The sequence below is a fragment of the Epinephelus moara genome, chromosome 16 (assembly GCF_006386435.1).
Source record: "Epinephelus moara isolate mb chromosome 16, YSFRI_EMoa_1.0, whole genome shotgun sequence".
Classification (NCBI taxonomy): domain Eukaryota; kingdom Metazoa; phylum Chordata; class Actinopteri; order Perciformes; family Serranidae; genus Epinephelus; species Epinephelus moara.
The window spans coordinates 31,187,386-31,203,549 of NC_065521.1; the positions used below are offsets into that span (position 1 = coordinate 31,187,386).

At 41.4% G+C, this 16,164-nt stretch overlaps 2 protein-coding genes across 2 annotated transcripts in view; both read right to left on the reverse strand.

Annotated features, from left to right (window-relative positions):
- Positions 1 to 1,810, reverse strand: part of LOC126402338 (putative nuclease HARBI1) — a 5,360-nt gene extending 3,550 nt beyond the window's left edge. The window contains exon 1 of the mRNA XM_050064238.1: positions 1,740 to 1,810. Coding sequence (XP_049920195.1) covers positions 1,740 to 1,810 — 71 coding nt within the window. The remainder of the gene's footprint in view (positions 1 to 1,739) is intronic.
- A 3,486-nt stretch (positions 1,811 to 5,296) lies between these two features.
- ren (renin) lies at positions 5,297 to 14,374 on the reverse strand. The gene is made up of 9 exons (XM_050065948.1): positions 14,043 to 14,374; positions 13,458 to 13,608; positions 12,916 to 13,039; positions 11,509 to 11,627; positions 9,311 to 9,507; positions 8,622 to 8,744; positions 8,381 to 8,522; positions 8,185 to 8,283; positions 5,297 to 5,812 (listed from the first exon to the last, which is right to left on the reverse strand). Exons 1-9 carry the CDS (start codon positions 14,117 to 14,119, stop codon positions 5,651 to 5,653), a joined length of 1,194 nt encoding a protein of 397 aa, XP_049921905.1. The 5' UTR covers positions 14,120 to 14,374; the 3' UTR covers positions 5,297 to 5,650.
- Positions 14,375 to 16,164: the final 1,790 nt, after the last annotated feature.

A 16,164-nucleotide genomic window follows, 5' to 3' on the forward strand; every position in this document is an offset into this window, starting at 1 on the left:
GATCGGGTAGCCACACTCTAGTGTGTGTATGTGCCTGTATCTATAGGGGCCTATCTGAATTTCTGTCTTTGAGAGATATTATTTTGTAATATAACTGAATTTTCTATCCATACATATAAACTTTAAATATATTAAAATTATAAGGCATCTTTGAGTAAACTGTGAGTATCATTTACGTAGGCTATCTTGTGGCCGGGCCGAGTGTCCTCTTTTTTAGAAATCAAAATATGGTCACCCTATACTGAGTGAGCAACAGAATCTGCGCCTCTGTTCTCTGCTGGCCTATGTCTACACAAGTTTGCATTAGCCTGTTTTTAATTTAAGTGTAACTCCCAGTCAGTCGTTTTCAGTGCTTTAGTGCACTTTGCAGGCACTGATAGGACAGGCTCTCCTTCATGGTGGTGGCCTGTTCCATAGTCCCGGCCTCCACTCCCCTGTGCCACACCTGTTTTCTCTTTAGGTACTTTTTTCACTGCATGTCTCTCTGCTGAAACTTCAATGTGGCCAGAGGTCTAAACATTGGAAATGGTTGTTTATGATGTGTGATGTTTATATGGAGTGTGTTTGTGCATATATGTGTGTGTGTGCTTTATTGTATTCACTAGTTTTGATCTGAAGTTGGATTCAGACACACTGGTGGCTTTGCTGTTCCTTTGATGACAGAAGACACATTGATCTTATACTAAGACGTATGTTGTCTTGCTTTCAGAATGTGCAACAAGAAAATTGCTGCTTTTACGAAAGCACCTCATAAACTTGATTTAATTTTCCACACTTCTTTTAATTTTATGAGCTTTGTAATACGCTCTTGATACCAGTAATAAAGCAGAATGAAAGCCACCTGATAATAACACGACTGTTTGTCGATGCTGCCTGAGTAAGAGCTATAGTTTGCTTTCACACCTGATCTGTTTGGCTTCATTCAAATGGACTCTAGTGCATTTGACAGTGTTCAAACCAGTCTTAATTAACTGAACAGCAAGTAAAACTCTGGTGGGGACCAAATAAATGGGCCGGGGTGGCCCGAGGGTTTGGCCTGTTTCAGGGAGAGGTGTGAAAACAAAACAAACCAACCATGGGAATCTGCGGTTGTGGGTTTTAGAATTCAAACACTGAACTTGTTTTAACCAATCGCCTATTGTGAACTGTCAATGAAGTAATCTGTACAAGAAATATTGTTCATGTATATTTTATATATCTAGGCAAGCTCATCTTGTAACCATGGTAACACATTATATAACACACATCAGAAAGTGAAAGGGGGTTAAAACAGGTGTGTGTAGAGCAGGCATGGAATGTGGTCATTTTTGGGGGCAAGGCTGCTCGACCTACAGCGAGGAAATCTTTTTGAGGGCACAGAGGTCATATGCGTCAACGGTATCAAGGCCATAGGTTAAAAAAACGCAATTTTGATTTCACTTTAACAGATGAATGAAATTACTAAACACATCAATGCAATTTTGATAAACAGTTGAACACTTCTAGACAAATGAGAACACATTTTATCAAAAGAATAAATGATTTCAGAATTTCATTAAAGACTGTCACTTGATAGGAGGGGGCAGAGAGGCAGGGCGGGGAAGGAAAGAAAGCTACAGGGGCTGATGGGCATACGATTTTCAGAAGAACATCAAGGCCAGACATTTACACAATTAATCCTCCCAATACAGTGTTTCCAGGTGACACCAGATAAGCGAAGTTAGCTCCAATATTCACTCTTTCAGCTCTCATTTTGGTACCTGGTTGCCTGGTTTCTGACCTTTGAATCTCCCCACTCCACCGAGTTTGAGCTGACTAATTTGTCTGGCATGGTGACACATAACAGTGGTTTCTCGGTCAAATAAAACCCAACAAACAATCCAATAAGCGCCGCTCGCAGAACTAAAGTCATTGTCAAAGTGTTGTCAAGCGGTGCACCTGTGTTGTCCCAAAGACTGTTTTCCATTGATGTGTGTTTCCGTCTTTCTAAACCTGAGCCAGACCTCACCCTGAGGGGATTAAGGATGAGGTGGTTGCTACGCATTAACAGGACGGAACACTATTCAATGGGGGAACTTCAATACAACGCTGGAACCAATGAAGAGTCATAGCAACAATGGCAGTAATGGCTATAAATAAGCTAGACACCACTATCAAGGCTGCTCATGCTCGAAATGTCTCCTCGGTATCGCCGATATTGTAGTTTGTTAACTTCGTTCCACTCAGATCTTAAAACCCTGGCAAAACAGGTGTGTTGGCATGGCAACACATTACTGTGGAGCACCAGTTTTGAAAACTATGGGTATGGTTTTTTTTAATTAATATTACAGCGACCTTGGGGTTTTAAAGTTAATTTTTGCTATTTCTTATGACTTCTTATGAGGAACTTCTAAATACAATCATTTGTAATGACTCAGTAAATTCCAAACTGGTTGAACCACCGCGCAGGCATCTAAGGACATTCTTTAACATATGGCTGTTGCAATATGAAAAGGATTTTACCACTTTCTTGAACCGACCTCCAGATGTTATGTATTTCATGTAAATCATTTTCTGGCACACTGTCAAAGAACAGCTTGTGAAGATATTCATTGCAGTTGTACTGAGTTTCATTTCATGTGTAGATTAGCTTATTTAATACAGCCACAAAACTTTATTTCTTTTTTACCACAGAATCCTGGGATTTGTTTCTTAGCGAACAGTACATTATTAACTTCCTAAATTGTCTGTTTTGCCCATCTCTCAGCTTAATTTTTTGCAAGCAGCCTATTTATTGCTTTCAAGTTTAGAAAGTTCAATTTTTATTTAGTTATTGTCTAGTGTTCATCAAAAAAAATTAAAAAAAAATTCTTGGGGCCCCCAGTGACGAGGAAGCCCTAAACGACTCATTAGGTAGGACCGGCTCTGATTTGCTTTCAAGAGGCGACTTTAGTTGGGAGGAAAGTGAGGTTTCACATCACACTGTGCAGCACATATGACTGCCACATGAGACAAATGTGTGTCCAATTGTTTTACCTTTTACCCTCCACTTTTTTCTGTCAGTTTTCACATTTTCCATGTCTTTGGATCTGGATAAAGTCATTTGAACCAACCCCTAGGGCGCAGCGGTGACTAGCAAGAAATAGAAATGAGTCACTCCTGTTGTGCAGCAGCATTTCCTGTCCCCATGAATCACTTCCTCATATTGATTTTTAAATGTGTCAAATATTCATAACAAATGGCTTGAATTAGATTAAATTAAGTTATAATTTAATTTAAATAAATCAAAATCTGCCTTGTCATATAAACCCGGAAATATGGATATTAAAACTTTTTTTTATATCTTTCTTTCTTTTCTTTTTTTTTAACTCGCGCACATGTGCTCGATTTTATCAGTTTGTCCCCAGTGCGAAGTAATCAACTTCTACTTCTTCTGGAAAACATTACGAACTGAAATTAAATTAGTTCCGGATTTAAAATCCTTTGCAACAAAAGTTACGTGCCGGATAAAAGTAAATAAGAGCTGTTCCCATTTTTAGCTAATTGTAATTTAAAACACTGAGGAGTATTGCTTTATGGTGTATATGTATTAGTGTACTGAGGAATGTGTGTCATGTGGTGTATATTTTATTGTCTTTCCATATTTATAGTATATTGTGCTATTATGATACTGAGAGCTGTATATTTTAATTACACTGTACATGTTAGAGCCCACCTAGGAACAAAGGTTGAAAATGAGCACTAGCAATAAGCTGTTATACATATATAGCGATATATGAAACTGCATCAAATAAACAAATTGCAAAAACAAGAACTAAAAGCCATAAAATGATAAAATAGGCCGTTCTCAAAATATTATTTTGTTTGTTATTTTGTTATTAAGGCCATGTCAAAACTCTGATTTTACATATATACTCACCAGCCACCTTTTTAGGTATACCTGTTCAACTACTTGTTAAAGCAAATCGCTAATCAGCCAATCACGTAGCACCAATTTAATGCATTTAGGTATATAGACATGCTCAAGACGACCTGCTGAGTTTCAAATTGAGCATTAGAAGTCACATTTGACTCACATTAATCCCTCATCAGGGAGGCGTAAGAGCTGACATGCAGCACCTATTAGTCTTAAATTACATCCCTTACCCCCCTCCTGTCAGCTAAAAACAGGAAACTGAGGCTACAGTTCACACAGGCTCACCAAAACTGGACAATAGAAGATTGGAAAAACGTTGCCTGGTCTGATGAGTCTGGATTTCTGCTGCCACAAATTTGAAATTTGAACATGAAAGCATGGATCCATCCTGCGCATGGTTTAAACACCACAGCCTACCTGAGTATTGTTGCTGACCGTGTCCATCCCTTTATGACCACAGTGTATCCATATTTGATATAGTTCTGTTCTGGATCACTCAGAGAGCTGAGGCAGGTGTGCAGTCGATCCACCTATAAGGATCATTAATTAAGTGCCTGAGATTGGCCAGTCTGTTTTCCTCGCAGTTAAACATTTCATTATTGTTATAAAATACAAAAAAAAAGAACGTAATATGGTCAAAATGTCACTGCGGTACAGGGATGACCTGAATGTTTATACACCATCATTTAACAGAAATAGAAAGAGTCGGTCTCTTTCTCAGTGTGTATGTAGGTCCTTCGGTTTTCGTGACAACCCTTCATTGGGGTGGATGTGTTGCTGAGGTCCCACGGAAGTGCAGTGTCGAGTGCGAGCTCATAAACTAGATCTGTAGGTTTTGTTTATTAGTAGTGTGCTGCTACCGCCAGAAGTTCACAGTGTGTGGTGTTTTGTGAGGGGACCCCTATTAACTGTTACTTTGAAGGACATGCTGAGTGCAGCTCACTCTCCGTCGCTCGTTACAGTTCATTTAACGACCGATGAGGAAAGACCAGAGAGCCCCGAGGAAGCGAGATGTTACAGTGTAAGTAAACGCAAACATTTCAAGCATCAACAATGCAGAAGAAATGCTTTTGTGTCCAGAAATAGCCTGCTCCCAATTAGCTAGCTGTTAACAACTGATGCTTTGCTTTAGCTCTGCTAGGGGTGCAAATATGTCATGGCAGGTGAGTTGCTCAGGACCAAAGGAAGTGCGGTGTAAAGTGTTTTGGGTGAGACGTCAAGCAATCGGCCCACTCCCAACACGCATGTTTTGAAGAGGTGCACCAGTTCATAAACAACGACAAATATTTATGTGACCGCTGTGGTGTGGATGATTAAATCTGCTGCAGCAATCTGTTTTCAACTTAACTTTCACATGGTCAAAAAATGCATCAGACAGAGTTGGAGGAACACAATGCAGTCATTGATGAAGTCAACCTCAAATTTTAATCCAAGTAAACAAGTTTATTCTTGTTACGTCGGTACAATACAGGCATGGATTTTCACTGTTGCTGTACGATAGTTATCAGCAGAGAGACACACGCAGAGATACTTTGCATTTGCTGGAAAATGCTATAAATAAAACAAAAGGTGTTCAGTGCAACTGGTACAAAATATATATATAAAAAAATTGGCAAGAAATGGGAGGATGATATTTCATAATGTGCACTTCTTTACTATTTTTATTAAACAGATGTAGTTTGATCACAAGTTATAAAAGGCGGCTGAAGGGAGGAGATAGCAGCAAAGATAGAGAAAAAGAAAACAAGAGCAACATGGCTGATGTTTAAGTCCCTGTTAGACTGCTGTAGCAAACCCTATCCGATTATTGCGACGGTCAAACTCGGTGTAGTAGCGGGCGATGAAGTTGGCTCCCAAAATCCAGACGGGACCTGTAGGTGGCGGCACATCCAAGCCCCTGAAGGTGACGATGCAGACGTCCCCTTCGATCTGTGATTGCTGGAGCCACAAAGACATACATACATTTGAACGCTAAAGTGGCAACACCACAATGTTGAGATACTGATGAAAATAAAAATCCTGCAGTAAAAGCACAGAAGTTTTGTAAGCAAAATGTGCTTTACGTTTCAGTTGGTAACTTCTATGAAAATAACTGTCACTATATTCTGAATGAAGTACATCAGACAGATAATCTGTGAAACATCTCTGATTGGCAGTTCAGCTCAGTGCCCCAGAAGAGAAACGGAGGTTAGGAAAGTAAACAAAGAGCTAAAGTCAAGAGGGAGTGAGGTCATAACAAACTTGTTACATATGGTAAGATTATTTTTCTCTAGCAGAAATGTTTTATGACGGTTTGTGTTATTGTTCACTGGCACTCGGTAAATATGCTTTGCTCTTTCAACACTGGATTGTGTTGTTAATGTGCTAACTGGCTCACATGTGTCAAGATGGATTCCTTTTGAATGACAATTACAGACACGCAGGCGCAGAAGGAGCGTGCTGTAGTCTTTGTGGTGTGTTCATGTGCAGCTTTTTGGCCAAGACAAAGTGATGTCAGGTGACGCGGCAGGGAGCTGTCATCATCATCGCTAGTTCTCTGAAGATGGTTTGGTGTGTCTGGGTCTTAATGCAACTGTTTATCATATCAGTCGCTGCTTGTGAATTTGCAAACTGTCAAACTTGGAAGCACTGATTAAATATGGATCAAAACTCTGTTACTGCATTGGCTGTTATTCGCCTCAAATGATTTAGCTGTAAAATGAAAGAGTTTGCTGTGGCTGGTGGGCGATGCTTAATTTTCACTCGACTTTTTTCGGCATGATAGCTGGGTCACAAACTTCCACGTTAGAGAGCTAGTAAGCCTCTGCCTGAGCGCCTGATGTTTACTAGGGGTGCCAATTCAGCAAGGTTTTTAAAAAATCAATATTATCAGTATTATTATTTTATTTTATTCATTATTACTATATTTAATATTATGTATACTTAGTATCAGTTATTGCTTTTACTTTTATTTATATTATGTATTTCATCTTATTATTTGCTCACTTCTCTCTCCTGTTATCAGCAGCAAATATACACACAGTTATTCACATGTACACAAGTGCCCTTTATAACCACTCAAGTACAGTAACAACCACTGGTTTGCAAATCTATGACATGTAAACTTTGTATGTCACTACTTTGTGTGTCACTACGCCGTGTCAAGTTCTCCCTGTACCTGTCACATGCACACATGCACTGTCGTCTTTAAAAATATGCTATCATTTTCACAGGAAATTTACCGTTTACATACAGTCTCTTTCAAAATAAACTACATCGGCCCAACACTAGGAATTGACTTTTCTTTGTTCCTTCGACAACTAACACACGTGATGGAGTTTAGGCAACAAAAGCATATGTTTTGATTTTGGATAAAAGAAGGGTTTGGCTTTATAGTCTTGCAGGAAGCAAACACCGCTCTCCCAGCCAAACTATTTGGACTTCTGTCGCCTTAACTTTCGTTTTTGTCCCACCGTGTTTCCCTGACGCCGATGGCTGCTGTTAAACTATGGCGACGACCAGATTTTGACGACTTTAGAGTGAGACTGCTAAACAGAACACTGAAACATGTTTCCGAAAACATTTGAGGCCAAAAAAAAGGCAATGCAGTTACAGAATCTTGATTCATATTTGTTTGGCGTTGCTCTTAGTTGCAGTTTGACTGCAGTTCATGAGCAGTGATCGATTGCTACTTTGGAGACTCCTCCGCTGTGATTGGTTGTTTCACATGTGGTAATGCCTTTGGAAATGTTGTAAGGCAATAGAGAAGGCAGCGGAATATGATTCTTACCACAGATTATCTGTCTCATTTAGTGCTGTCTGAATAAAATAACTGTTTCAGCAAAGGTAAAAAAAAAAAAAGAACGTATTTCTAAATTAGTTTTCAACTATATATAAAAGCTGCCAACTACAGCTTTAAAGTTACAGAATTAAAAGTATTCATTATGCACCTTGTCCTCTTTCAGAGTGCGGTGTTATCGGACTCCCAAGATCCTGAAAGATGTCTTTTGAACTCATGCAACGACAACTTGTCATTCTTATCAGTGAGCCCACATAAATTCCAGCGTATGCACACAGCAACTCGAGCAGGTCCAATCAGTCACATAACACCTGTGTGAGTGTACACAGCCTCTAATCTATGATAACAAATCACACTTATAGATTAATTGTATGGTTTGCTGGGTAAAACTAAAAACTGCAGCTGTGAGATAAATTTAGTACACTATTTCCTTAAATTGTGTCGGAGTACAGCACTTGAGTAATTGTGCTTGGTCACATTCCACCACTGCGTGCTCACATTAAAATGACTCAGCATTCATCATCCTGCTCACCCATAAGATGTAATCCTCCTGAGTTAGTGAGTACTCCTGGCCACCCAGGTGGAAAGTAACACTAGGCAGCGTCTTGACGGCGTCACAGTTGACTTTGTACTGATGAACACAAATTAAAGGGGTGATGACAGGTCATGAATGTTTTTTTCAGACAAATGTTTTTGTGGGAAACCATGTTGCGTGTGTAAAAACGTACTCCACTTTCATCCAGCTGGGCTCCGATGGTTTTCATCAGCAGTGAGACAGAGGAGGCCGGGCCTGTGATGTAGGAGGAGCCGGTGTCGATCACAGCTGTGCAGCCCTCCGCGCAAAACATCATCTCCAACCCGACAGAAACCCTGAAAGAATGAAGGAAGGGGTGGGAAATAAATCACAATCACAAAATGGGTGCAAACACACGTGTACACACTGTATAAGGTATGAAGCAAAGCTCTTACCCTTTCATGGTAACTTCCCATTTCCCCATCTCTCTGGTGTCCAGATAGTTAAAGTTTCCAGTGTAGTAGTTTGGGTCTGTGCCGCCGAGGACCAGCTCTCCTCCTGGAGAGTGCTTTGGGTCCCTGAAAACCGTAAATCAATCACCCTTCAAACCCCAGGTTTGCTGTGCGTATTCTCATCGTCACTGTTGACATTGACGCAGGTTCATCAACAATTGCATGCTCCCTCAGCTCAAGTTTTACTCTTAAGGCCTTTAAATCTTGTAAGTTTTCCAAGAAACTTCCAGGCAGCCGTCATCATCTTTCCTCAGCTGTTTTCCTCTGGCCATTACTGAGTATAATAAATGGAAACCAAGTTTTTTCTCAAAACACTCTCTTGTCTTACCCAGTTCCAAAATCAGCTCATAGGATGTGATTAATTTTGTAATGGTCTTTGTTTAGCTCTACCAGTGTGATGAAAACATTTTGACAGATGTTAAGATGAGACAGAGTTAGATTTATTTTTTTCGTGTGTCAAATTAAAGTTTTAAAGGTTGTTTTTTTTCTCCTAGTTGTCAGAGTCAAAGCAAGATTGCGAAAGCTTAATCTGCAGTGTACTTGTTCCATTATGTTGTAACTCTAAGGAACATTTTCTCCTCTGTGATTTCATACAAACTGACAGAGAAGCTAGTGGACGTCAGTGGACTCACCTGCTGTAGTAGACAGAAAACACCTCCTCCCTGAGGACATGCTGAGACATGATGCGGTCAAACACCGGAGTGATGCCATCGATGGCCACGTTGGGGTAACCCATCCCCAGGACTCCATCGAACTTGGCAAAAATGAAGGGCATGGCGGACAGAGAGGCTGCTTCAGCAAATACCTGCACCACAGGAATGCCACCAACCTGCAGGTAACAAAGAAGTTGAGAGTCAAAGGTTGGAAGAGGCTAAGACTGAAACATCGGGGGGTTCTGCTTAATGCCAGATGGACCAGGCCACCTTGTCCACCAGCAGTAGAGTGGTGCAGAATGACTCAATGAGTTTTCTTAATGGGTTTTTGGTTAGATGCCTAAAATAAGCTCTGTGGTTAACACAAGCTTAAGGGACTTTGTCATTTGGTTCTATGACATAAAATACATCAGTAAGTACCCCGCTCATGAGCTTTGAAGCTTCTATACGTGTCTCAAAACAGGCGGTTGTTAACAAGTGGCTAAATGAGAACGTCATCACGCTAAACACGACTTAACAGCTTTGTTGTGGTGGTACAGTTTAAGTCCGTGCGGCCGTAGTGTAGTTGGTTTACAGCGCCATGCAAAATCCAGCTCGCTGCAGCAGTGATAATAAACAGCAGGAGGGAAGAGCAACTACAGATGAGCAGCAGCAGGCTGATTCCAGTGGAGAACAGAAGAAGCAAGAGGAGGAAGCCACCACTGAGGGTGAGTGACATGACACCCTCCCAGCATGTGATGCTACTACTGCTACTACTGTGCTTTTTTAAAGAGAGAGACAGGAAAGAGGGAGACAGATTGGGGATGATGCAGCAAAGGGCCGCAGGTTGGAATCAAACCCAGACCGCTCTACCTGTTGAGCTAGAGGTCGCCCCACTACTGCTGTGCCTTTAACCTCGGGTAAACTTTGCAAGCGCATAAAATGTTTCACACTGTCTGTTTCATCGTTACGCTACATTTATGTAAAAGACACATAAACACATTAAATTATATAATGATAAACAAGTCCCCAGACTCCCTAAAAATCACACACTGTTTCATGAGTTGTTGAGAAAGGGTGAACTTTTATAAACTTTGCGAAATTATGACAAATTCTTTAATGAAGCGTGCCTTGTTATCAATTCAGCAGACATAACACATTAAGCTCTTTTTTTTATTATGTAAAACAAACATTGCGTCACTTTGTCCCGGCATGTTAGGATAAAGTCAGCATAACACATGCAGTTATTTCCCGCCCATATTGCTTTCATTTTCATGCACTTTCATTTCTCAGCGCAGGGGGTAGGCAGCCTGAGGCTCCGGGGCCGCATGTGGCTCTGTGTGGCTTTGACAAAAGATTATATGGAAATTAATAACTTGTGTTTTTTTCTAAAATTTTCATTTCCAAATTCTCTGGCCTGCACTTTTACCTATAGACTTTGTTAAACCTAAACAGCAGTGGCTTGTCTGAAGTGTCCTAGCTACACTAACTATGGATTCCAAATGCAAAAAAACGAAAAGTCTCTGAGAAAAATAGAGAATTTAATAGTGTATTGATGCAAAATTAAAGTACCAAATTATTATGGATAGACCACCGCAGAGCCACCTTATGGTAAAACACATCAATGATGCTCATCTGGACCTATTAGTAATATTAATAGGCCAGTTAAGACTTAGTAGGCTGTGTAAGGCTCAAATATGTTTTGCAGACTTTTAAAGTTTTTTGGCCAAAATGGCTCCTTTGATCATAAATGTTGTCGACTCCTGTCTCAGAGGTTTCATGGACAGAACAGAAGGTATGATCAGTGACTCCTTCAGCTGTCTCACTACTTACACTTTAGGCATAAAACAATCTCTATCAGGATTTCACAAAACGTGCCAGCATAATATTTTCATGACCTGTGTGTGGGAAGCACACTCACTCAAACACGTCAAATATGGTAAGAACAGCTGATCTCAGGTGCAGTAACGGCTTCAGTTTCCATGGTCACTGTTCCTACTGTAAATCCTGTACTGTTTAGATACAGGTGAATTTATTCCCACTGCGCTGTTAACTTTTAGTGCTCCTGTAACGTAAATCCTGTTGAGATGTTCATAGGTGTGCTGTAATGAGGTCAGGCCAACCCTGAAATTAAGGCACAAATTTATGTGAACAGAAACTCCTTTTATCTTTTTACAGGGTGTCGACTTTGAACTCACCACGACAACATCCTCGCTCAGAAATCCCCTGACAGTTCCAGAGGCGTACTGGATGGAAAATCCGGTTCCGTTCTCAACGTAGGTCCGAGATTTGGAGGCGTCGTACCTGTTGTGAGTAACTAGAAGTTCAAAAGTCATTTGAGTCATAAAACAAATGTTAATCAGGGAAGCTTCATTGAACAATCTCTCATCCAACGTGAAAATACTTCATTGATTAAAGCTGCAATAACGGATTTTTGTTTTTTGCTCACTTGGTGGCAACATCAACTTTTACGCTGATTTGGTGAACTGGTTACCAAACGTTTACACACACAGACATAAAGCAACACTAATTTTTGTGACATCGTTGTGACGTGTGTTTCTAAACACCTGACAAATGTAAGCAAAATTTACATCCTCCTTTTTGGTCTCTGTTGATTTCTGAGGGAAATATCCGACTCTTTAGCTGTGTAACGGTCCACTTTCTTCCATTAACTGTAAAAATAATGGTCGTAGCCACTCTAACGTCATCCAGTGGTTTGTGGACCATTTTGAAGCCTTGAGTTCAGCATTCTAGCCGTCGCCATCTTGTTTTTTTGGAGCCACAAGTGACCATATCTGGGCGAGAGGCTGGAGCTGTGGAGGAGCGAGGGGTGGATCTGACTGAGAAGCTGAGGACACTTTCAGCAGACAGCCTGTCACTCACAGCGTGACTTGGGTGAAGGTTGGTGTTTGTTGGACCCATCCACCAACGCTCCCGCCTGCCCCAGTCGACTTTCACCACCTTCACTTTCGTCCTTGTTCCACCGTGTGTCCCCCAGATGCCACCGGGCGCTGTTAAACCATAACGGCAACCAGCCACGTATCATGCCAACCTTGAAGGACACCTTTTTTCGCTGGTTTCTGATGCAACAAGTCAGTGCCCAAGAGCCAGCTTTTGACGACTTCGGAGAGAGACCTGGCTTTTATTACATACACTACTGCTTGTTGTCTCTGGATCTCTTTTAACACGCTTATGTAAGTACACAGGATCTGTTACCAGCTATGTGATCTTCCAAGATCTTATCGCTGTACTATTACGCTGTTTTCCTTTGTTTGAGGTTTGACTGCCGCTCTTTGAATTACATCATCTCATGGCGCCCTCTCCTCCTGCAGTTGCACCTGACTGGAGAATTAGCGCCACCCGCTGCTTATCTCAATGAACCTGCTGTAGTGGATGGAAAAGCACTTAAATCCTTGTTTTCTTTTTGCCAATTTTCTGAAAATCTGGTTAAAGTTTGAACCACATTTGAAAGGACACCTAACTATTGTTGCCACATGTCATTTGATGCTTTGTTATTATTAAAAATCCCATACTGCAGCTTTAATTAAATGTTAAGCAGATGTGAAGTAAATGTTATTTTCTGGCTTGTATGTGTGAACACTTACAACAGGCAGTGGAGAAAGGTGAGCAGCTTTGTGACGGCACCCACAGGTTGGCTGAGCCTGTGTCAAACACCACGTTGAACATCTGGGCCGGAGAGCCGATACTGATTTCCCCAAAGTACTGAGTCTGTTAGGGAACAATAAAAACATAAATCTCAGTTTCTGACTTTCCTTAGCCAGTGCCGTTTTTATGCTTTTCCCGTGTGTGTGTGTGTGGTAAGGCACAGATAGAATTTGAGGGTATGAAATCCGAAATCGAGAGTGTGACTCATGCTCAAAGAATATGTTAAAGCATCAATCAAAAGGCAACTGGGTTCTGCTGTTTTACTCATGAAGACGTTTTGAATCCCAGAGAGAAGTGCTGAAGTCTTTTGGATTAATGGCTGCTTTAACCCTAAAGACTAAAGTCTGCTTTTGGCTTCAAGACAAAAAAAGCAAAGTCAATTGCCTTTGACTCAGTACATCTGGGTCGGCATGACCTCCATAAACACGCAAGAGGTTTCAGAAATGCTCCTCCAAATATGTAAAACACAAAACTGTCTTACGTCCAAGTAGTTGGTTAGAGGTGTGGGAACAGTCCCGTTGTTGTTGTTGTCGTCTGTGCTCTTCTGGGCCAACCCGGTCAAAACCTGCTCTGCAGAAACACCCAGCTCCCTCAGTGTCTCTCTGATAGATGGCATCTTTTTCAGCGAGATTCTGGAAACAGAACAGATGAGCGGGAAAATTTATCTTAAGGGTGACAGGAATTAGACGAGCCGCGCACTTGGTGACTGAAGAAATGCTGTAGAGTTATGTGAAGTACATTTTTCATGCTATATATCTGGTACACATGACTGGTCATCAACCCAGTATGACAATGCGCCTTTAATAGAGAACAGACTGCTTTGCTCACAGTGCCAAGCCAGAAAAATGAACAAAAACACATGCTAAGCCAATGCTGAAAACATTAGCTTTCATAATGAGCCAATAAAACACATTTGTTTTCCCGTCCTTACTTGTTTTGTTTGCTGTCACTATTTTAAGTGTAGCATGTTTTCTCTGATGTGAATGCAATTATACCGTAAATCCTCACCGCTGTATGGTTTGCTTGTTTTTTCACGCAAAGCAGACTAAAGGAATAAAGCTCTCACCTTCTCAGGGCATGGCTGGAGGTCACTGCCGACAATACAGCAACCAAACACATCCAGTAGTTCACCAGTGGTGCCATGGTGACTTCTCTGTTGCCGGGCGGAGAACACAGACCAGCGATGAAGGCTGTAAATGTAAAGCTGATTGTCCTGGTGTTGTGAATATTCCACGATTATCAAATCTGACTTAATGAAAGCTGCCACTTTCTCTCTCTCTGCTGTCTAGACCCTCCACTCTCTTTATACCATGTCCTCTTCCCCGTACTCTCACCCATGGGCCACTGACTCCGGCTGGGAGCTCTGCTGGAGGTGACCACTTGAAAACAAGCTCCGCTTTCCCTCCTCCCAACCCCCTCTACCCTCCTGCCTTGGTCACACAACCCCTACTGTGATAAACAGGTCCCAGTGAGAGGTCTGAACTTTGACCTCTTAAAAAACACTGGAGACAGAAAGCAGGGGCGCGGAGCTCCTGAGATTGCTGACGTTGGTAGGATGGACACCTTGTCTGCAGGGCTGTGAGAAGCTTTAGAGGGATTGAAACATGCTCTGAGCTGTCAGGGCAGATTAGTTTGATGTTGCTTACGAAACTCAAGTCATTTTAAATCTCAGCTGCTGCAGACTGTGCTCTATGATTAGGTCCTTTTTTATTAATTTGTTGTCCATTTCACCAGATGCTGCTCTGTTTTTATAAAAAAAACGTCTGATTTAATTAAAACGGTTGAATCGGAGTTAAAATTTGGATTGCGGTTTGTCCCGCAGTTGATTGCATTTAAGTCTTGTCTCCTTTTCCCACAGCCAGTGATTCCTTATCTGCACAGCAGACAGGTTTTACACCTCTCTGTTGACCCTCTGCTCCTTATTTCTCTCCACTCACAGAGAGTTCACTGCAGCGTGATCACCACTTCAATACTGATTCTCACAAACTAGGTCAACAACTGTTAATTCAGTTCAAGGTCTTTGATAGGTATCTTTGGCAGGAGACGCAGCCCATGCTGACTGAATTATGTTTTTTTTTTATTGAAAACATTTCAGTTTACAAAGACATTACGGGAACCTTAGTTTGCATATGAAACAAGTCAGAGGATATACTGTATACAGATACGTGTACATTAATAAGTGACTGCTTTTCCATGTACATTTATGCATATATTTACCCTTAATGATGATTGTGTTAATCATACCTGACATTTTCTTTCATCAGTTTACACTTCACCTATCTTAAATTCAGGCAGCTTGATAGAGGCACATTTAAATCTGCAGTAAGTGTATTATGTGGTGCAGGAGATTGGCAGTGTGCTTTGTTTTCGTATTGCACCGCTGACTCAGACTCGAGAGGGACTCAGCTACACCTAATCATCCTGCGCTGGTTCTCACTGGGTTTGGCCACAGGGAGGATTCCCACAGTATCTGGCCTGTCAGGATGGGGTCGTGTTTTGGTGCTGCACCGACCACCCAGTCGAGCCTAGAGATATGTGAGGGTCCACGTCACGCACAGGCCCAGACAGCCACAGCAGAGGTCAGGGGTCAGCAGCTAAGATACTCCCTGTAGGCAGAGCTTCACGGAAATTATAGAGTAGTTACGCACAAGCTCGTACAGGCAGTGACAGTGATGACTTAACAACAACAACACTACAGCAATATTGATTAAGCTCTCTATCATTTATGAGCAATGTTTACTTGTGGGATTGCTCATATTGATGACCCTACAGAGAATTACCACCTGAATCTGCAGCTCTCCTCTGCTTTACACAGCTATATAGTGAGTTTCAGTTCATTGTCTTGCCGCCCGGCTGCAACTTTACTGTTCTGGTTCACCCTGCCCACTCTTATTGTGTCATGTTCTGCTCAGGCAGGCAGCTATTATAACCAAAAAGCTCTAAAAACCCACTACCTGCTCCACACCAAACAGCAGACAGGTCACAGTGAAGCATTTAGCAGCTAAAGATTCACATATTTCACTTGATAATACCTAAGTCATTGTATTTTCAGAACCTGTTTCTGCTGCTTCCCCAGTGGCAGAAAAAAAGCGGCGAGTTCAAAGCAGTAATAATTGATTTGTTGGCCTCTTAAGGAACGGTGAAACAAGCTGTAAAAACAGTATTTTTTATTACCTTCTAAAGTAGTT